Genomic DNA, 23468 nt, shown 5'->3' with positions numbered 1-23468 from the left:
AATAGTATTTATCAGTTGTTTTTATGGTTGATTTTCAAGTTTAAATTTATTGAATTTCTATTTTCGCGATCAGCTGTTGTGAGGATATGGACCTGGCTTCCGGTCTCACACCCGACATTACAACAACAAGGCAGGCGAGCCGAGCCGAGCCAAGCAGGGACAACGGGTCAACGGGCACCAGAGTAAACAGGTAAACATGACAGAAAATATAAGATATCTGTAGCCATACACTGACTTGGGTTCACACAGTTAGACCGTAAAACGTGTTGCCAACGAGGGTAGAACAGCGGTTGCCCGGGCCGACCGAATTTCCAGCGAAGCTAACGTTAGCCAACAAGCTAACCGTGTTTCTGGTAAAAATACAAACAAAGCCGCTTAAAGGTCGTTTATTCGGGGTTAACTGTGGGTGTATTAACACGGCGGTTGGACTAGTAATACGGCATATTAGCTGGACGTGCTATGAGTGTCTTGGTTTGACTTGAAACGGGATAATTGTACAGTTTAGTTGTTATGACAGTTTGCTGTGTGAAGATGACGCAACATGGCAGGTGTCAGGAAGTGTGAACTCAAACTCCATGACACTCACCTGCATCAAGGCTTTGTTTGTTTCTGTTTTCATGCCCTGCGAAATACAGGAATACATTATGAAAATGAGCAGCTAGATACGTTATATAACAGATGGACTTCTCACCTGTTACCTGTTTATTCTGTAGGTGTCAACATAATATTTGGAGATGGAGTATAACCTTCATTTCAACAGGGTAATAGGCTATGTAGGTAGAAATAAATCTATTCAAAAATATACCCTAGCCAGAGTCATATATTCGTCCTTTTAAAATTAGTTCCTAGTTGAATGAATACACTACATACACCTACATGAATATTATTATGGTTGTGATGCTCTTAAAATGTGATATGTTATATGAAAAGTGTCCCTATTATCAAGTATGTTCGATATAAAAGGGAGGGATAAAATATTAGTAACACCATAGCATAGTGACAGGCAATAATGTGATGATTTTATTATGTGTTGAAAAATCCTCTGGCCTCTAAAATCTATTAAAAACAAGCAAGGAGACCCAGATTTGTCCTTTGTTTAATTACTACATTTTTAAACCTACGAGAATATTGTTATGGTTTGTGATGCTAAATATGTTGTAAAAGTACCCATATTATTAAGTCTAATTGATATAAATGGGCTTTACATTATATTAGAAAGACCTATAACACCATAGCATCTAAAGTGACAGGCAGTGTGATGATTGTATTCTGTTATGAAAATCCTCCAGCCTAAAAAAATGTATGAAAACCCTCCTTCCCAGCAAAGACATTCAGATTTCTCCATTCCTTCCACCAGAAATCCCCAAACTGCCACAGCAGAAGAATCAGCCATCGATACAGTTGGAATCCACCAACAATGAGACTGATGTTGTAGCAGCAGCGACCCACAGCAGGGACCGTTTTAGGAGTGTCACTGGGCCCAGAATGGAGAGGATTTGAAGGAACTTTTCTCCTCAGGTGAGTGGGGATGGGGGGGGGGGGGGGAGGTGGGGGACATTGTAACTTAACATCGATAGTAGGTCATTATATCGATTGATTGGCGATAGATAGATCGAACCGTGTCAATGCATATCACCGCCTTTTAAATAAACGATTTCATTTAAAAAAAATAATTTAAAGATATTTTTTTGGCATTTTCAAGCTTTATTGGATAGTACAGAGTTTGAAATGGGGAGACAGAGAGAGAGAGAGAGAGGGGGGATGACCTGCAGTAAAGGTCCACGGGTCGGATTTGAACCTGCGACCACTGCAACGAAGGCCGGAGCCGATATGGTACGCGCTCTATCCACTACGCCACCGGAGCACCCCGATAAATGCTTTTATTTTGATAATCTTTCTATCGTGGCAGACTTTGTGATATCGGCAAATATTGTATTTTTGTCAAATTAATCGATCTAACCAGAGATGTTCACCCCCTCCTTACAGGTGCATCCTTAGCTCAGATTCTTGGGAGCCCAGCCCTGCTAGTACTATGAGCCATGGATCCCGGGGCATTTGAAAGTCCTGTAACGCTGGTGATCAAGGCCCCCAACCAGAAGTATGGAGACCAGACCATCAACTGCTTCCTCAACTGGACTGTGGAGCGGCTGAAGACTCACATCTCTAAAGTCTACCCCAGCAAGCCGGTAAAGTGGTTTCCTTTTCTCTTTTCTTACGATTATTTTTGTTGGCATTTTTCAAGCTTTATATGAAGTACAGAGTTGAAATATCAATATCAATTAATTGGCGATAGATCAAACAGCATCAATGCATATCACCGTCTTAAATAAACACTTTTATTTTGAATTTTTTTTAAAGATTATTTTTTGGGCATTTTTCAAGCTTTATTAGATGGTACAGAGTTTAAATGGGGAGACAGAGAGAGAGAGAGGGGGGATGACCTGCAGTAAAGGTCCACGGGTCAGATTTGAACCCGCGACCACTGCAGCGAAGGCTGGAGCAAGTATGGTACTGCATAGTTTGTAGTCTGCACAGGATCTGACTCTACTTCCAAGTCAAGTGAAGTTGGGTTTTATTTATAAAGCCCAGTGGCACGAATAGAAATTGGCCTCAGTCTGCACAGGGTATGACAGCCTTATACGTTTAATGTGTGTCTATTTATTCTCTTATATAAATAAAGACAAAATGAATGCATTTTCTGCCCAGGTTGGATCACATTAAGAATTAAGGTGACAAGGAACTGGGTGCATTTTGGCCTTTCAACAAAGCACCAAACACAGCTTGAAACAGAAACATGAGATCCCTCTCTAGAAAGTCTTTGTTATTGTAAGAGGCTAGTGTGTGTGTGTGTGTGTGTGTGTGTGTGTGTAGAATTACAGTACACAGATCCTAGACAAACAGATTTCTCTATGACATTTTATGCTCGACCCTTGAAACAACACTTGAGTAAACCCACAACAAGGACAATTTCTGATCACAAGCACCAGCACGTCACATGATTGGTTTACCGAGCTGTCATGGAAATGTACATATTCATATTACCATTTTTGTTTCAGTTTAAATGCTTAAACGCTGAGGTTAAAAGTTCAGGGACAAATAAAGTATTTTTGAATTTGAATTTGAAGTCTTGTTCTTGGAAAACCCTTGTGACATTTGTAGATGTTTGAGGTTAATTTTAGATCCGAGGCCAAAGTATCAGCTGTCAGTCCCCAACCCAATGTTACTGTTTACATCTGAAGTAGAGTTTATGATCCCAGGTCAGATTGGTACAGCGTTTTTACTTTTCTCTTTTTGATCAAATTTATATTAGTGTATAACATACAAACAACAACAACGAAGACATGAAACAGACCTACACCCCTTTCACACACACACACACACACACACACACACACACACACACACACACACACACACACACACACACACACACACACACACAGGACTTGCAGACAAATAATATTTTATAGTAATAAGTTAACACTTTCTGGGACAGCGTTTTTTACTGTGTATTTTTCTATTGGAACAAGACACCTGCATTCTTTAACCAATGAAAAAACCATTATGAGGGGGATGGGTATGCCAGGGACCTGTTGCTACCTGTCAGTGTGTTTTAATAAGTGAAATAAAATGCTTTCTCATTCCCTTCACTCTGTCTGTCTGTCTGTCTGTCTGTCTGTCTGTCTGTCTGTCTGTCTGTCTGTCTGTCTGTCTGTCTGTCTGTCTGTCTGTCTGTCTGTCTGTCTGTCTGTCTGTCTGTCTGTCTGTCTGTACCTGTCTGTCTGTACCTGTCTGTCTGTCTGTCTGTCTGTCTCTCTGTCTGTCTGTCTGTCTGTCTGTCTGTCTGTCTGTCTGTCTGTACCTGTCTGTCTGTCTGTCTGTCTGTCTGTCTGTACCTGTCTGTCTGTCTGTCTGTCTGTCTGTCTGTCTGTCTGTCTGTACCTGTCTGTCTGTCTGTCTGTCTGTCTGTCTGTCTGTCTGTACCTGTCTGTGTTGTAGTTGTCTAAAGACCAGCGGCTGGTTTACTCAGGGAAGCTCCTTCAAGACCACCTACAGCTCAGTGAGGTGCTTAGGAAGGTAAGAGCTACTGTGTGTGTGTGTGTGTGTGTGTGTGTGTGTGTGTGTGTGTGTGTGTGTGTGTGTGTGTGTGTGTGTGTGTGTGTGTGTGTGTGTGTGTGTGTGTGTGTGTGTGTGTGTGTGTGTGTGTGTGTGTGTGTGTGTGTGTGTGTGTGTGTGTGTGTGTGTGTGTGTGTGTGTGTGTGTGTGTGTGTGTGTGTGTGGGTGGGTGGGTGGGTGTTTGCCCTGTGCGGGAACTGAAACAGGCTGCCTGGGAAACAAAAGCTAAACTGATGTGATTTTACCAACAAAGGGGAAGCATTGTGTCTGAATTCTAGGCTTTTCCACACCGAACTGAATGTAAAAACCCTATTTATGACTACGTAATTACTTAGAAAAAGAAGGTTGTGGTGTTGTGTTGAATGGCATTAGCCATTTTTTGGTATTAATACATTTAATAACCAACTTGTGCTAAATCTTTCTTCTCTCTCTCTCTCTCTCTCTCTCTCTCTCTCTCTCTCTCTCTCTCTCTTTACAAGCTGACAATTTAAGCACTAAGAAATATTGTTTTTTTTTCTATTTATACATTTATTAACCAACGTGTGCTCCATCTTTCTTCTCTCTCTCCCACCCCGTCTATCCATACCCTGACCTCATGGACCCTACAGCAGGATGAATACCACATGATGCATCTGGTGTGCGCCTCTCACAGCCCGCCTGCCTCTCCCTCACCCCGCAGCCCCCCAACAGCCAGCGCCTCTGCTCCTGACTCTGGCGTGAGTAGACCCACACACACACACACACACACACACACACACACACACACACACACACACACACGTTACTTAGACTTAGAGCTGTTTCATTGTCATTCAATAAGTGTATATTCAATAATCAGTGAACATATTAAACGATATTTCACAGAATATAAAAAGATGGAATGACTTGAAAAAGGTTAAAACACTAAGAGGGTTGTGTGTGTTTGGGGGGGGGCATAGATGGTTTATTAAGTGTCTGTGGCAGGGTTTTTCCTGCATTCAAAAAATGTTGGCGCCCGCCAAAGGAATATATTTATATATATAGATAAATAAATAAAAATCTACTTAAAACGGCTCCAAATGTGTTTCCATTTCCGCGCCATTCCAGTCATATTACTTGCAATCTCAGTTGTAAAAAAATAAATCAGGTCGGGGATAATCGTTATTAAACTATCATTGTTCCGCTCGCCGGGGCATGCAGGCTTATAAATGCAGCGCACCCTTTCAGCCGTGAGCTCCGCTCGGCCCCTCCCTCACCTGAGTTTAGCTATCGGCTCGTCCAGAGTAGGAGGGAGATGTTGCGCATTGCCAGGTGTTTTGAAAAACTTCTAGATGACGAGAATAAAGGTAAAACTAATTGTGTTGTCTGAAAACACTTCAGACTCACAACAGACTAAAATAATGTGCAAGATTTGTCACACGCGAGTAACGTGACATACGCGACCGAGAGAGAGAGACAGAAAGAAAAGTGATATAGCCTACGACTTGATCTGCACCTCTAAACATCCCGACCAATTTGTTTATTCACTTTAAGTCGAATCATAGTGGTCTATGACCAAGCAATCAATGAATAAAAACACAGGAAGTTTAAAGCTCCTTGACTCCTGCCACCACAACTGCCAACACTACAATGCAACTGCCTATCCAGCCAGCTCCATGACATAAATAAATCATGCCCTTACATTCAATGCTAGCAAAAGACGTGCCCTATCAACACCATTTACAACTGGTTATTTTTATTTTGACATATTTTTTTTTAAATTATTAAAAATATGTTTCACTTATTTAGCCTATTTCTATTCTCTGTTTTCAGTTCAATTAGGCCTTTGTTTAAAGTCCAAAGTCATGGTGTTATTAGAAAAAAACCTTGTTAAAAGTAAAATAAATGCATAATGTTCTTAAATCAATGATTAACTGTCTTTAATAATCGTGATAACACAATGTGATTACTCAAAATAATCATGATTATGATTTTTTTCATAATCGAGCAGCCCTACCTTCTTCCATGGTTTAGATCAATTAGAAACAATTAAAGTATTAGGCCTAAATAGGTAGACCTAGTCATTATTAGTATTTTGACTTCATATATAGGTTGTTTATTGTGATTTCATAAGCGTCAGTGAGCTCCATGGTAACACAGTGATTGACAGGCTGACTGAAATGCTCTTGAGCTGGACAGAAACTCCCCTCTCCCAACCCAACACCCCTCTTAAAATACACAAACCGTTTGCCTTTACTGTCGCGACCCCAAAAAAAGTCGGTCGCGTACTGACCCCCCAAAGGCCCATTCTGAGCCAGGAAAAACCCTGTGTGGGTGATCAACAGTCTAATGATATATACACTATCATGAGTCATAACCTCATTCTGTACCACTGATCTACACAACTAAATATGTAACGACCTTATCCTGTATGTCACGGCCTGTGCTTGATTTGGGTTACCTGGTTTGAGGTGGAGGTGGTATTTTTTTGGTAATGATTGTGTAAAAATGCAGCAATGGGTTCCAGTCAACCATTTGATTAACTTTTACACCTCATCACTACAGAGTTCAGACAGTGCAGGCTCCTCCCCCCCAGCCAGCTCAGCCAATCAGGAGCCGGCCTCTCCCTCCTCTGTCCCGGGGAGCTATGATGGACTGAGGTACCGCGGTGGCTTCCCCGAGTACAACCCTCACGGCCCCTCTGGTGTCCCTCAGTGGTAAGCTGTCTGTCTGTCTGTCTGTCTGTCTGTCCGTCTGTCCGTCCGTCTGTCTGTCTGTCTGTCTGTCTGTCTGTCTGTCTGTCTGTCTCTCTGTGATGCTGCCTTCTCATCCTCCATCCAGTCTCTGCTCTATGATATAAGTGATACAAGTTTATTTTCAGTGATTGTTCAGTCTTAAATCTAACTAATCTTTCAACCCTTTATTGTATAAATGGCTGTGATTTGATAGTACAATATTTTTAAAATCTTTGAAAGGTCTTTTGTAAGTGTCATTTGTTACACACGTGCAACCCGGAGAAAATCCTTCTGTGCAGCATTTTTCTTAAAATGTTCTCGGAAATACTAGAACTTAGTAAAACGTAATCCAATACAACAGCCGTTTCCAGAAGCTGATAATCTCAGTATTTGTGGCGACTGTGAGAGTTTCAGATTCAGTCTCTTGTGGTGTTGTGTTGAATTGCAGAATCATTTTGAGGTCTGTCATCGTTACTTTACAAGCAGAAGATATAAGCACGTTTCTGTTTTTTTTTTTTAATTAATACATTTAATTACAACAAACTTGTCCTCCTTCCTCAGGCCGGATGGAGCCCAGGTCCCGTTCCAAGGCGGCCTCCCAGCCAACATGCCCCCCCACCCCATGTACATGCCCATGCAGATGCTCTGGTGGCAGCAGATGTATGCACGCCAATACTACATGCAATAGTGAGTCAAAGACATGTGACAGGAAATGTTCAAGGCTGCTCATACACTGATTGTATCTATTTCTACTTGCTGCCATATGATAAGCACTATTTATAGTGAGGACTGACTTTACCCAGAGGTAATTTCCTGTGAAAATGCAGTTAGATTGTAGATAATTTACTTTTTACAGCTATTTCTAAAGGTTTAAAGGCACAGTGTGTAAAGGGAATTGTCATTTGTTACGGAACAGACTTGGCAGCAATGTAATATAATATTCATAATTATGTTATGTGAGTCATTGATTACAGTCAATTTATTTGGGATATTATTTATTTGTAAACAAACACTAATACTATAAAGTTTTAATACATAAAAAAGTAATGTTATGAATGCAATAGTTAGTTGTCATTGTTTACTTTCAGCCAATGAACTCAAGTCCTGTGAATGGGACAGTATTCAGGATTTCTCTTTTCTTTGACTAATCATTTATTCCTCTCTGTTTCAATGTGTTAAAAAGTTTGAAATGAAATCTTCTCCATATGACTGAGTTTCTAGAAAAGTGCTTTATAAATACAATATATCGTTACATGAAGTATATTCATTTTCTATCCAACTGTAAACTAAACTTGAATAAATGTATTTCTCACTCAGTCACTTCTCCATTAGACTGTGTATTTTCCTATCCATTTGTAAACTTCTGTTAACTTATTGTATTTCTCCCTTTATCTCCCTCCCCAGTCAAGCAGCAGTAGCGGCCTCTCAGCCTCCCACCTCCTCCCCTCCCCCCTCCTCTCTCTCCCCCTCCCCCCTCCAACCCGCCCAGCCAAACGAACCCGTTCAGCCCCCTCTCGGCCCCAACCCGGACCCCAACCCGCTGCCTGAGAACCAGCCCGCCAACCCAAACATCCAGATGAACGCTCAGGGCGGGGCGGTGCTCAACGATGATGAGCTGAACCGTGATTGGTTGGACTGGCTGTACACGGTGTCCCGCGCCGGAGTCCTGCTCAGTATCGTTTACTTCTACTCCTCATTCAGCCGCTTCGTCATGGTGATGGGAGCCATGCTGCTGGTCTACCTGTGAGTCAGAACGCCTTCATTTGCAGTTTTCTGAACGTGTTTATGGCCCATCTAGGTTTCATCATAGATACATACATATTATTTTATATTTCCTTTTGTTTGTATCAAAGGAATACTTCACTCATACGGAACCGGCGTTCTATCTATCATAAAATCGCTATTATAATATAATGAATGAGGTTTTTATTCCCTCTGACTTTCCTCAGGCTTCCCTTGGCTCAGCTGTCCTTTTTATCCTTTTAACTAGTGTGATGTCACACATGGGAAAATGTAGGGGTTAGACAGTGAGACAATAAAACACTCTTTCTGCCTTTTCTCAGGCTAGGATGAACCGATTTCAAAAAAAATTGCACATTTATACTACATAGAACCTCAGAGTTCAATACACCTTCATATTCCCACCGGTGAAGAAGGTCTATTAGTGCAGTCTTCTCAATGTGTATATTAGGTTTCAACAATCCTTCAATGTGAATTCTAAAACTTTTTTTTTTAAATAGTATATAACTCTTGAAACATACTGTCTATGCATAAAAGCTCTAAGCCGAAGTCTAAGAGTCTACGTGTGTGTGTGTGTGTGTGTGTGTGTGTGTCTGTGTCTGTGTCTGTGTCTGTGTGTGTGTGTGTGTGTGTGTGTGTGTGTGTGTGTGTGTGTGTGTGTGTGTGTGTGTGTGTGTGTGTGTGTGTGTGTGTGTGTGTGTGTGTGTGTGTGTGTGTGTGTGTGTGTGTGTGTGTGTGTGTGTGTGTGTGTGTGTGTGTGTGTTCCCCCCAGGCACCAGGCTGGCTGGTTCCCGTTCAGGCCAGAGCAGCAGAACGTTGGAGGAGGAGAACAAGCCGCAGCTCCTCAGGAGGAAGCAGAGGGACAGCAGGATATACAGGAAATGGTGAGATGCAGATAAAGTGTCTCAGTCTTCTTGATATTCTGTCGTCAGCTCTTAGACAGCTCCTCTGTGGGTGTGTGTGCAAGAATAACTGTGTCATGCTAGCCTTGGTGTGGTGGCCTGCTCTTGTCTATCTAACCTGATGCTCTTGAAGGCAAACAACAGGTAAATAGTGTTGTTGTTTTTATAACTCAAAGGATGGAGCTCATGCAGAAACCCAAATTCCTCTGACAATCAATCTCCCTCTCAATTTGAGGCACATTTTTTTTTTAGGTCAGACAGGCTTTTTTTCAGATTAACATTCATAGAATGGTTTATGTTTGTGAAACTGAAAATGTTATAAAAGGCACAACCAAGCAGTTATTAAAATTAAATTGCTCGTTCTTTAGGACTGTTTCCACTAAATGTGTAATTTAAAAAAATAAAAAATGTAAAAGGTGATGATCAGATAGCTTGTCTGAAAATAAAACCTATAATAATTTCTCTCTCTCTCTCACCATGACTGGAGTGTGGTAGCTTGCGAGGGGATATGCGAAAAGATAGATTTCAACGTGCCTTGTGTAAATGTTTGTGATTGAAAACTTAACCATGCTTGACTGTCCCGTGTCCCAGGAGCGTCTGATGGATGAAGGGATAGAGGAGGATGACAGTGGAGAGGAGGGAGGTGGAGGTCTAGAAGGCCCGGACCAAGCTGCTGATGCTGCTGCTGCTGCTTTACCTGAGCCAAACGCCATGACGGTGGCTTGGTCTTTCATCAGCACCTTCTTCACCTCGCTCATACCAGAGGGACGACCGCAACCAGTCAACTAAGGCACAGACCCTAAACCCTCAAAAATACCCATCTTCATTCACCCAAGGTACCACTCTACTGAAGTATCTCAAGAAACCCTTTACTCTTTTAACTCTTAACTGTCCTAAAATATACCAACCAATAAAAATAAAAAAAACATCTTCAGATTATGACTACTACATGGTCATTCTCAGACCGCCACCCGGAATAAACCCAGCCACACGGATACAAAGATAATGTTGTACATGCTGACAAAGAACGAACGGATGTTTAAAATGGAGGTACTGTGAAGTGTGAGAGCAAGAGGCAGTTTGAACTCTTGTCTGCGGGAGAAATTAAAGGAACATTTTAGAACGTTTAAAAAGAAAGAAATCACGCTGCTGTGTTAAACGGAGTGAAAACGCGTCGGCAGTGACAAGTTGTTTTTCGTTGTTGTTTTTTTCCATCAATCGTGAAATTCATTGAGACGGTGAGAAGAGACACTGGAATAAACTGTCTTCCATTTTAAGAAGTGATGACGTCGTGACACTTTTCCAAGATGGATGTGTGGAATGACATCACACAAAAAAAGATGGCGGCAAAAAAAATCAGGAATCTCCCTGATAAATAAATGGAGATGTGTGTGTGTGTGTGTGTACAAAAAATCCTGATAACACCACATCCCCTAAAAGACATTTTCATGTATGCACAGGACCACGTGCATATTGACATCGCAGCTACTGAAGCACATTGTTTTCCCCTGATTTGTGTACTTGAACATAACCTATTTACACATGTAAGTATATGCATCTTTAATCCCTGAATATATATGCTGTTTTTTTTTGTTTTTTTTTAAATAAAAAAATCTTGATGCGGTTTGACTGGTCTGCTGTTATTATTTTACACCTGTAGTTCTTCTGGTGGCCTGAAGGTGGCGGTGTTCACTCACACATGCAGTTCAGAGTTGAGAATTAGGGCTGATTGATTGAACTTCCTTTTTATGATGATTATAATTGTTTGCACACTTTGATGATACAATTTGAGCTTAGCATCCTGACTGTTTACCTATTCTTGTACATCAACCCCAAATCATTTCTACAATTTTCCTTATTTCCCTATTCTTTTAAACTCCCATTTTAAAATTTTTATATTGATTTCAGCACTCAACCAAACTAACTTAATTTCATCTGTGGTACATAATTATAATAGCAAAAACTTTTTATTTTGTAATTTACGAAAAGCTAGTTTCACAATTGCTTCACATAAGGCAATACTTACACTTTAAATTAAAATATTGCAAGAAAGAGTAGACTGGACATAACATCAGTAATATCCGTATAAGCTTGTCAGAAAAAAAAGGTGTGCTCAAGAAGATATATAAAATAATGGACGTTGCTTTGACTTTATTCCCAAGCATATTATGTACACAGAACAGTTGCTAAGCAGGATTCAAGATTACTTTATTTTGTAATTTTCTTGTGCACTTGCATACATAAAAAATACTAACATTGTTCCCCCATCCTGTCAAAATACCACAGAAAAGGCAACAATCAAGAATAGGCTAAATAAAATCCAGGGACCTATTAAGTCTGAATTACAGGAACATGTGTATAAAGCAAGAATTAGGGGCGCTTGTGGCGCCGTGGGTAGAGCGTCCTCCTCCCCCACCCCCTTTGTCCCAGGCCCCGCAGCAGACCGGGGTTCGAATCCCGCCCGGGTCATTTCTCTGCATGTCTTCCCCTCTTTTCCCCATTTCATCTCTGTCTCTCCAAGTCTATCTTATAAAGCAAAAATGCTAAAAAAAATAAATAACTACTATGGGGTCATAGAAACATGGCTTCCAAGAGGCCAACGCCTTTATAATTGCACATTTCATTGAGTAAATATGAGAGGTTATCTACCAGCATCAGCTTCACATTATTTTATACAGTCTATGCTTCACACTCACTCACTTATTCAGTCACATTTCTAGCCGCACAAACATCCCTTTAGCCTCCCACCACTTTAACCAGACTAAAATATGGTGGAGGAGTACAAGTATGTTGTGCTAATCTACTTAAAGTATTTTGTTTTTTCAAAGAGATTTAAATTTACCTATAGTTAGTTAAATATTGCCAATTATGCATATTTATTCATACATTTATGAAACACGTGTAATACAAAACATTATTGTTTTTATGTAAGTAATCACCTGGCAAAGTGTAATGTTGATTTCGATCAAGTAAAACAATTCCCTAATTTCACCTGAAGTGTCTCTCCTTAGGACACCAAATCGCCCTTGAGTTTTTAAAAGAACATCAGTGAAAGTTCGTCTTGTGTCTGCTGGTGTTGGATGTTGGATGTTGGACGTTAAAGTTTAAACGTTGCGGCGGGCGCTGACACTCTCCCGCTCAGAGGGAGAGGTGAGCGGGGAAGCGGCTCAGACAGCACATGCACTTCGGAGAGTCCTCCCAAAGCCCCTAATCAAATGACCATGGATTTTTGTGTAGTTGGTTCGTAGAAGGCCCAATTAATTATGCATGACAGCGGCTTGACGACCATTTGATTTCGTTACGCGCGCCCTCTCTCCGAGTCGCCGATCCAATCAGGTTAGGACCACACACACACACACACACACACACACACACACACACACACACACACACACACACACACACACACACACACACACACACCAACCCCTCCCAGACTAGCCCTTATCGGGGGGAGAGATTTCTCTAAGAGGGTGTTTGGGGCCTTGTAGGACATTTCATCATTATAATAAGTCCTTGTTATGCAGCCTCTGTTTCCCTGCTATCAGGCCTGGTTGTCTTTGGGGAGCCAGCAGTTGGGCTGGACACATGCCACCGAGACACACGCACACACACACACACACACACACACACACACACACACACACACACACACACACACACTGAGTTTATTAGGTAAACACAGGAGAAGATGGGGGACGGGAGATAAGAGAGAGTGTGTGTGTGTGTGTGTGTGTGTGTGTGTGTGTGTGTGTGTGTGTGTGTGTGTGTGTGTGTGTGTGTGTGTGTGTGTGTGTGTGTGTGTGTGTGTGTGTGTGTGTGTGTGTGTGTGTGTGTGTGTGTGTGTGTGTGTGTGTGTGTGTGTGTGTGTGTGTGTGTGTGACACCTACAAAGGGCAGGATGGTGATGGTGATGCAATGTAGCGCCTGCTTTCAGTAAAAGTACACCGACTGAGCATGTGCAGGAAAAGTGTCATGGTCAGACCAGGCTACAACCTGACTGATACAGCTCTGGAAGAAAAATGAAGAGACCACTACAAATATTCAATGTCTCTGTTTTATTATTTAAAGGCACATGTTTGAGTAAAATGAACATTTTGCTTTTATAAATTAAACTACTGACAACATTTCTTCCAAATTCCCCCCAAAAATATTAAATTTTTTCCTGAGCTGTATATCAATAGGATGATATTATTTGTGGATTTTTTCACAGATATATTGATATTGATGAATAGACGAGCAGAATCACTGAAGTTTATATCCTATATGTACAATGTTATACACAACACATACGCCCCTTTATGTGAGTTTGACAAGCGTGCATGGGTTAACAAACGGATGCCCTGGTAGCTACCCACCATGATTAGCACGGATGTGTCTGTTTTTCTGCAGTAAGAACGCTTGTGTATTTGTCCTTTTTCTCATCTCCCTCTTCATCCTTCACAATTTTACTTTTCCTCGTCAAAATGCTCGGCCCCTATAATTCTTTGTTGTTCCTTTTCTCATGAAATGTTCCACAACATTTAGGGCGGCAGTGGCGAAGTTAGTTAGGGAGGTTGTCCACTGGATTGCAGGGTCGGAGGTTCGATCCCCCGTCTCCCCGCCACATGTCCAAGTGTCCCTGGGCAAGACACTGAACCCCACATTGCTCCTGATGGTTCAGAGAGCGCCTTGCATGGCTGCTACTGCCATCGGTGTATGAGTGTGTGTATGAATGGGTGAATGTGGTAAGAAATGTAAAGCGCTTTGGGGCTGAGAAAACAGGCTAAAAAAGCTCTATATAAGTCAAGGCCATTTACCATTTCACAAAAACAGCAGTAATAGATGGAGGTGTTTTGCTTCTCTCACTGGAAGCATCAACACCTGAAGCCGATTGTATCGATCTACTGAACTTCATCTGCATCAATTATCTCAACACAAGAAACACAAGGACCTTCTGCTCAGTGGCTGGAGGTGCAGAAATACACAAGACAAAAAGGTTCATACAAAATAAATGGAAACGCCTCCTTCATAGTTGGCCATCACATTCCATGAACTGATCATGTCAAAGTCAATGTTTTTTATTGTCAGTTCAGATATATGCAAGACAAACATCAGAATCTAAATGGCGTTTATCTCTGACCCATCGGTGCAATAGGAACAATAAAAAATAAAGAGTAGCATAAGATAAACATAAGCAATATTTACATTAGATAAATTCTAAATACTTATTGGTGCAAAGGATTGTTTTGTACAATATAAAACAGTTTATATAAAATAGAATAGAAAGTAAAAAGTAGAATAGTTCAATTGAAATGTGCAAAGTGATGAAAAATAAGTCATACATAAATGTTCATTCAAAAGAAATGGCAATAGCTCCCTCATAGTTGGCCATCACATTTTTTTTTTTTTAACCTTTATTTATACAGGTAAATCCCATTGAGACCGAAGACTCTTTTACAAGGGAGACCTGTTTCCCTTCCCCACGTTACCATTCACACACACATTCATACACCGATAGCAGGTTAACTATCGACATTCACACGAAGCAAGGTGGGTGAAGTGTCTTGCCCAAGGACACACCAACCATGACACAGGTGGCAGGGCGGGGATCGAACCTCCAACCTTTTGATCATCGGCCGACCCGCTCTACCAACTGAGCCACAGTCGCCCCAAATGTAATACATTTAATAAACTAATCGTATCGATGAGTAGACCTATGTTAAGTGGATATCTGCAAACACTGGCTACAGCTGTCGGATAAAACGTTCTCTGAAATGTTTCGTGGCATAAAGATAAAATGACTCAAACTACTTTTCACCACTGCTTTTGGTTCATCTCATAAAAAAAAAACGTTTTACTTCCCCACAAATATCAGAAGTAATCTAGAAAATACATCCGTTATAATGTCCTCGAATCCCTTGGCCAAATCATATGTAGCACGGGGCCTATTTGAGCATATTCTATCGTTTGTATTTGTGTAGAAATCCCAGACAGTTTGTGGGCAGGACGTGATATGAGTTGGAACTCTGTCAGCAAAGTCTTGTCGTCTCGGTTTTGTCCTCAGACAACTTTGCTCTCAAGGTGAATTTCCTCTCAGTTGATTATCCATTGTTTGCCAACAGGTTTCACATTTCACCACAAACTATTTTCGCTGTGTTTGTGTCCTTTGTCTCCCCCCTCCTGCCCCCCCCCCCCCCCACACACACACACACACACACAACGCCTCCCCCCTCCCCCACTGAAGCACTTTGTGGCCTGTTTGTTAAAAGCGCTTTGTCGCTAAATTTGACTTGGCAAAGTCTTGTCAGGAGAGATTGTAACTGATGAGACTCTTGACCTGCAGATAAAACATCCATTAAGTGGTTTGTCTGGAAGGCCATTCTGTACTCTTAGCGTATTAGCATATTGTGAGCCATTTGCGAGATGGTGGTGCGCGGCAAGAATGGAGACACACACACACACACACACACACACACACACACACACACACACACACACACACACACACACACTAGTCACCACACCATAAAGAACAAACACCTCTCACTCTTCCTCTGTGCTAAACGTCGACTCCGACATTGTAATGCTGGACGGCTTGTCCTACGCCAGACTCTTCAAACGACCGCTAAAAGCCCGGAGGTAGAAAAAAAAAAAGGTCCAAAATGCAAAATTGATGGAAATGACATTAGATTCAGCTCCATGCCCCTCGCTGTGTAAATTATGCCCCAAAATGGACTCTCAGGCCGGGGGAACTGTTGGCTCCAATTTGCGCTGCAATACCTCATGGTGGCTTCGTCTTATTGCCCTTCCCCCCCTCTCTCTTTAATCCGATCACAGCCACACTGGATGTTATTTATTTGTTTATTTATTTATGTTGGAAAGGATGTAAGCGATTCTTATCAGGGCCGAAGTGGGGCCTTCTTCCTGGTGAAACGGTGACTAACGGTCCAGCCATCGATCCGTCAGTTCGTCTGCGGTGGCGGGTGATGGTTCTGGTGATAGACTATATACACTGTGTGTGTGTGTGTGTGTGTGTGTGTGTGTGTGTGTGTTTATTTGTATGAGTGTGTGCACTTTACAATCTTGGGTCAATAGTGCAGATATGGGTCTGTTTTTCAGTCTGTATATTGTGATTGAACGTGTAGGCTACACATGGACACTAAACCAAGCTGATACCAACTTGATTTTGAGCTTGATTTTGTTTCCGATATAATTTTTATTTATTTTTATTTTAGATGCTCTTGCCCTGTAATGTTTATGCTCATTTTCTTCCGCCTGAAATCGAAATCAACAACATTTCCGTGCTTGAAGTACATAAAGGTTAGGCATCTTAGACCAAGTTACTTAGATTTAACAGAACTTTATAAATGATATGATCTCTGTCTTGGCAATCATTTAATAGCACGTGTCATGTTGCGTCGCCATGTTTCTACAGTAGCACAGAACGGACAAACTTAACGGCCTTAGACCTTTTTATATATAGTGGGCGTCCTGGGGAAATGCATCTGTTGAAAGACCAGGAATAAGTACTTTCGAATAAATAACTGAATAAATCTTCACCTCATCACTTGATATTGTGGAAAGACTTGAGGCAGTGGTGGATGATGCCATCTTTAGTAACTAGCTACAGTAAAATTCTCAGAACGGAAGGGAACGTTGCAATCTAGAATCTCACCACTAGATGATGCAAAAATACTCAGATACTACACACTGTACCTTTAAGTTTTTTTAACTAGCTTCTTGTCCTTGAAGGCCACCGTTGCTTCTGTAAATTCTCTAAAAGGGCGGGGATTGAGACGGAGTTTTGCAATCAAGGACTTTCACCACTAGATAAAGCATAAATACTCCTATTATATTACACACTGTACCTTTTTAAGTTATGTCAATGTAATTATAAAATTTCACTGTGGACATTAATGGGTTAAAACCATTAGTAGTTTTGAACTTACCTCAGTCAATAGATTGAGATCAATGTTTTTAATGCTGACGTAGCTCCAATCATCCCGTGCAAACCATAATTCATATTACACATGTCTGGTCCTGTGTAAATAATTAATCCTCCTCAGTCTGGTCTGTCTGTTTCACTTCTAGACGGTGATGTCACTGGCATCGTCTCAGATACAACCAGCATGATCTTTGGTTTTTATTTATTTTTATTTATATATATATATATATTATTTATATATATATTGTCGTTGTATTGTTGATATTGTTGTTTTTATATATATATATTTTTTATATTTATATTTATATAACTGTGCAGCTGGAGGACTGCTCCAACAAAATGTTGTTGTCTTTTGCAACAATGACAATAAAGATTATTCTGATTCTTCTGATTCTTGGTGCAGGGGGCTTAACAGGTGTTGTTGCCGTAGGAACCTACTACTTGGTGTGGCAGGAAAAGCATATAGGTGTTACTAATAGAGATGTACAGATCTACTGTTTACCAGTTCCGAGCCAATTCGAATATACGGTCCGATATCATAATTATTTTACTTAATTTTTTAGTGGTGGTGTTGGTGGCGATATTATGTGTGAGATTATGTAAGGGTTAATGCCCGACGAGGTGTCCAGGTATCAGGAGTTAATGGACACCGTGGAGGCGAGAACTGTCCGACGCGCAGCGGAGGACAGTTGCCTTCACGAAGTCCATTAATCCCTGATACCTGGACACCTCGAAGGGCATTAACCCGCTTATACCATTGTCACCTACTAATAAAAATAATAATTAGACCACTCAGTTATATTTTCATGCCTTTTTGCGATCAAATTAGATTTTTTTTGAACGAAACTAGATTTGTTTCGAACGAATAACAACTTGTTTCCACAGCAACGCCCGAGACCCCGTATAATAACTGGAATACCCATTGCAAACCCATAAGGTTCTTATGTAATGAAAACGTGGTTCAGTACTCCAGTCAATAGGAACAACCAAGGATACGACCTGGCAACGACATAATTTGGCTTTAACGGTGCGTTCAAATTGTACTGGGAAGTCGGACCGGGGATAATACGAGCAACGGGAGACTGCGGCAGCTGTTAGCCACAGAGCTACTGTTATGCTAGCAATATACAAAGTCAAAAAACATTGCGCACGCTGTACAAACAGTAAATGTAATCACCCAACATGTTTAACAACAGTTCCACCGAGCTAACAAAGCATTTCCCCCAAAATAAATAACGCATTTCACGGAGAATGTGACTGGCGAACATGTGTATTACGGGCTACAGCCTGAAGTTACGTGAGGCAGTGACTGACTGACAGCAGTAGCCTATGTCCAGATAGACAGTGAAGCCGGTCTTTGGTGGCTAAACACATGTAAACTCAGTTACAAACCTTTTGTCAAATTAAACAGGGGTCTTACTCACCTTTTTAACGAGATAACCATTGACGTTTAACCAGAGGACATTAAGTTTAGCCACTTTATTGTACTACTATCGTTACTACAGCTCTTGTGTTACGACTCGAGCGCCATCCTGTGGTGTCCAGAGGCTATTGCACGGCAGGATATTTTAGGCTTTATAAATCCCAAATCCCTTATCAACACAGTTTAATCAGGGGCGAGCCGGCGACGCAGTGGACAGAATGTAAACAGTTCCATAGGTGTCCATACATCAGAAGTTAATTCACACCCATGGAATGTACTCCAGCCAATCAGAATAGAGTATTCACACAGACTATGGTATAATAAGGCTTAAGCATCGCAGCAATTCTAATTTGAAAGAGCGAAAAAAATATAAAAGGTTTCAGTACAGAAGTAGTTCGGAATTTACAACTCCTTGATAAGGATTATAAAGAAATATATTTAAATTGTAGTGCAGCAACATCGACCAAATTAGTTAAAATAATCACATTAAATTAATAATAGAAAGGACCATGGAATCTGGATCGCTACGTGAGTCGGTTGCATCTGATAAGTGGATTTCAGCCGGATCGGACCAAATACCATTTTGGATCAGATCGGTCCCATCGTTATAGTTACTAATAATATCACTAATGATGTATTCATGTTGTATTCAAATGTCCCAGTAAGCTGTGAAAGTGAACCACCAGCATGCACCATACCAGTCATCCTGAAACTGAAGCAGCTAAATGGAATTCAGCCATCAAAGATTTGTATAATTTACACTTAAAGGTGCAGTGTGTAATATGACATCATCAAGAAAGTTCAACAAAGTTCTAGAATGCAGCGCTCCCTGGGTAACCCCAACCCTTTAGAATAATAACAGAAGCTACAGTGGCCTTCAAGGACAAGAACAATTCTACATTTTAAACAATGCACCTGATGACATTCCAACTATGACACTTTCAAGATGGCGGCACTAGGCCTTGGTCCAAAATATGCAGAAATATGGACATATATGAGACCCTTTCTAAGGGGGAAAAAAAATAATAAAAAAAAATGTTTTCAGGTATTATGCACTAAATTAAATGTACTTATGGCTATTATAATTACTTTCTACAAAATCTGCTAGGAAATAAAACCCAAAATTCTACACACTGCAGGTTTAACCCTTCATCAACATGTAACAATGTCTTCTGTGAAAAATGTCTTAGAATCAGTTTGTGAAGCCGGTTTGTCGAATGGAGGTCCTCGTCTTTGTTTTCTTTCAAAGGCCTGTACATGTGATTGTTGCCGTCATTTTGAGAATGATTGCGGGTCATACACGTGCTCACATGGGCCTGAAGTAAACCACTTGTTTATCAGATAGTTGAGGCCTGTTGTCTTGCAGATTTAACTAATTTGAGACAGGTTGAAATCTGGCCTCTAAAAGTGTTTTATTGGATTAGAGATTATCCCTGCGTTCCAAATCACTTTTTACTGCACTACATACTAAAGTACAGAAGAGTTTTAGCCACAGAGAAAAAAAAAATCAGATAAGGAAGATTTTTTTTCATTATGTAGAGAAATGTTGAGAATAAAGAGGAATACTCCAAAATGCTTTTGGAGTTAGTGGGGCATTTTTGTATTTTCAGCATACTACAATTGACGTGCATGTATTGGGACATCCTAAATCTTTTTCTGGCATACTAAATAGTAGGGAAGTATGTATGGGTATTGGAACGCAGGGTTAGTGTAAGAAGTACAATGCACTACTCTGGAAAAAGAGGAATCGATTTCCTAGTTTTAAAAAGGTAGTGATGTGTCCGGTGGCAAGAAATAGTCCCACATTGAATTTTTTGTATTTACATGTTCAATAATTGTAAATATCAACTTGAAGACATACAGTCTCAGTATCAGGTTAAAACCTTGTCAGAGTTAGCTTCAATAATATAACAGCACGTGCCATGTTGCGTTGCCTTATTTCTACAGTGGCAAAGAACGGACAAATTTTAGCGGCCTTACATGTTCTTTATAGAGTGAGTGTCTGACGGAAATGCATCTGTGTGAAGAAGAAGAAGAAGAAGAAGAAGAAGAAGAAGAAGAAGAAGAAGAAGAAGAAGAAGAAGAAGAAGAAGAAGAAGAAGAAGAAGAAGAAGAAGAAGAAGAAGAAGAAGAAGAAGAAGAAGAAGAAGAAGAAGAAGAAATTAAATACAGGTAAGAGGTAGTTGAATAAATAGGTGGCAAGAAATAGTCCCACATCAAATTTTTTGTATTTACTGTACATTTCAATAACTTTAAATATCAACTTGAAGACATATGTTTTCAGTTATCAGTTTAAAACGTTGTCAGATATAGATTATGGCTCACAATTATGAAGATGTGTAGATTCTTATTTTTATTTGTTTTTGTGAATGGCCAAAGACGTATGGCTTATACATAATTTAAACTTAAAAAAACGTTGGGTTTGGGCACTCCTGTGGCGTAGTGGAAAGAACGTGTACCATATTGGCTCCGGCCTTCGTTGCAGTGGTTGCAGGTTCAAGTCCGACCCGTGGACCTTTACTGCAGCTCATCCCCCCTCTCTCTCTCTGTCTCTCTGTCTCCCCATTTCAACTCTGTACTATCAAATAAAGCTTGAAAAATGCAAACAAATAAGTTGGGATTGCACCAAAGTGCAGTAAAAATTGTAGTAAAAAGAAAGTGATTTGGAACGCAGGGTTTTATTTCTGCTAACGTGACCACTAGATGGCGATGTACAACGGGTTTTTGATACAGAGGAAGTTTAAAAATCATGATGAAGCCTCGTAAACTTTTTTTTTTTCGTTGACACTGAAATTCTCAGTACATTTTTTAGCCTCTTGGCATTCAATATGTTATATCATGAACTCCAAACCTGATGATACAGATTTATTGTAATGGCTTCATAGATTCTAGCATGAGAAAGGGAATTATAGAGCGAGAGACAGAAAATCTCTCAGTATCTCATGTGGCTTAAAAAAAAAACATAAATATTTCGGTTGTGTTTTTCAATTATTTTACAATTTAATGTATTTCTGACAAGCTGTGATTCATTGAGAGAGAAAAGTGAACACAAAGTCAGTGAAAAAAAAAATAACTCAAACAGTTTGGGTGGTGATATATATTTCTCAAGGTTTTACAAATAACATTTTTTTTTTTAAATGCGGCATTAGTACATATTACACATTATTTCCAGAGAGCAAAATAAATATATTGCACTTAAAAAAAATCATCAAAACACAATCTCGCACGGTGTCGTATTCATATTATGGCACAGAAAACGAAAAAAAAAAAAAAAAAAAAAGTGATTATTTTCAGTGGAAAGTCGGGACTGTGCATTCGGTTCAAAATGAAAGTGTTCATAAACAGAAAAATTCAGCTAATTTGTACAAACCTTTAAACAGATCTTTGGGCCAAGATTCGATTTCCAAAAATGAAAATAATTTGGGAAAAAATCTTTCCACAATAAGCAGTTGAGATAAAATGAACTGATATGTCTGTATGTCCTTGTTCCTATGCAACATGCTTAAAAAACACACACACACACACATTTACAGTGTTTGTGTAACTGGGAAAGATTTGACTTTTATACATGTTTTAATTCAGTTTCCAGAGTCGCATTGAAAGTGTCTTCATCACCCAACACTCAACCCTGAGCCCTGAATCAACACAGAGCCCCACTGACGCAAGAAGCTGAAATATTGATTGTGCAAAATTTTTAAATCCTCACTGCAAAAAATCTCCATCACAAGCAGTAGATTGTGTACTTTAAAATTCCTTTTTTTTGCAGAATTTTTTTTCCGATATCACTCAACTTGTACCATTTTGGATTCTTTATCATGAAACAAGAGAGAATAGATTTGTGTTGCAAACAGGTTGGATGAATTCCCACCGTATTAGTAGACTTCTAAAATCTATAGTATATACTAGTCAAAACTGGATCTTTAAGGCTGATAATATTGGTATTTTGAAATCAAATGTATTTATCGACTTTTTTATTTTATTTTTTAAAAACTATAAATTCAATACATAAACAAACATTTGATAAGCATCCCTTACATCAGTTTGGTAAAGAGTTTAGGACTTGAAGAAAAATTGATAAGTCAATAATCAGCATATAATATTTTCCGGTAAGTCCGTCTCGTTCAAGGACTCGATTACAAACCGCTGCTCGATGAGATGGAGAGCTTTTGCTTTGCTTAGATTGAAAAAATAAAAAATTTTAAACTCAAATTTATTTCCAACTGTCACTCCAGGTGGGACAATTTAATGGTTTTTCTTCCAAATCTTCCAAACAAACGACCCTGACTGATATTTTCAAGCACCGAAGCTGCACCGTTTAGTTTAGTGAGTGTGAGTAAGTCGACTCTTAACAGCTTCCAGGTTCTCCAAAGAGCCATTACTTCCAGGTGCAGAGGCCCTGTCGACGCGCTCTGACACGGCCATAAATCAGCTCGGTTACACCTGCTCTGGAGCCACCGCTAATAGGCTGCAGTAAGCTGAAAAAAAAGACACATTTGTTTATTGTGAAAAATACCAATTTTGCTCTACGGTTAACCTTCAAAATGTCTCTGTATGTTATGGCACAAAAGTTGGGGTGGATTTATGAGGGCTACATTTATGGCACAGTGAATCGAAACAACTTTTTACTACTTTAAAACTGATGATTTGAACTCAACACATCTTGCCGCT

General features: G+C 40.1%; 1 protein-coding gene across 1 annotated transcript; it reads left to right on the top strand.

Moving 5' to 3' along the window:
* Nucleotides 1-105: 105 nt before the first annotated feature.
* Nucleotides 106-11075, top strand: herpud2 (HERPUD family member 2). Its single transcript, XM_080040309.1, has 10 exons — nt 106-190; nt 1358-1518; nt 1987-2186; nt 4000-4077; nt 4725-4832; nt 6640-6791; nt 7371-7496; nt 8214-8552; nt 9322-9433; nt 10043-11075. Exons 3-10 carry the CDS (start codon nt 2040-2042, stop codon nt 10238-10240), a joined length of 1260 nt encoding a protein of 419 aa, XP_079896435.1. The 5' UTR covers nt 106-190; nt 1358-1518; nt 1987-2039; the 3' UTR covers nt 10241-11075.
* The last annotated feature ends 12393 nt before the right edge of the window (nt 11076-23468 follow it).

The sequence above is a fragment of the Ammodytes marinus genome (assembly GCF_949987685.1).
Source record: "Ammodytes marinus genome assembly, chromosome: 13".
Classification (NCBI taxonomy): domain Eukaryota; kingdom Metazoa; phylum Chordata; class Actinopteri; order Uranoscopiformes; family Ammodytidae; genus Ammodytes; species Ammodytes marinus.
Note: the sequence above shows the minus strand (reverse complement) of the source record. Positions and strands in the feature narration are given on the sequence as shown.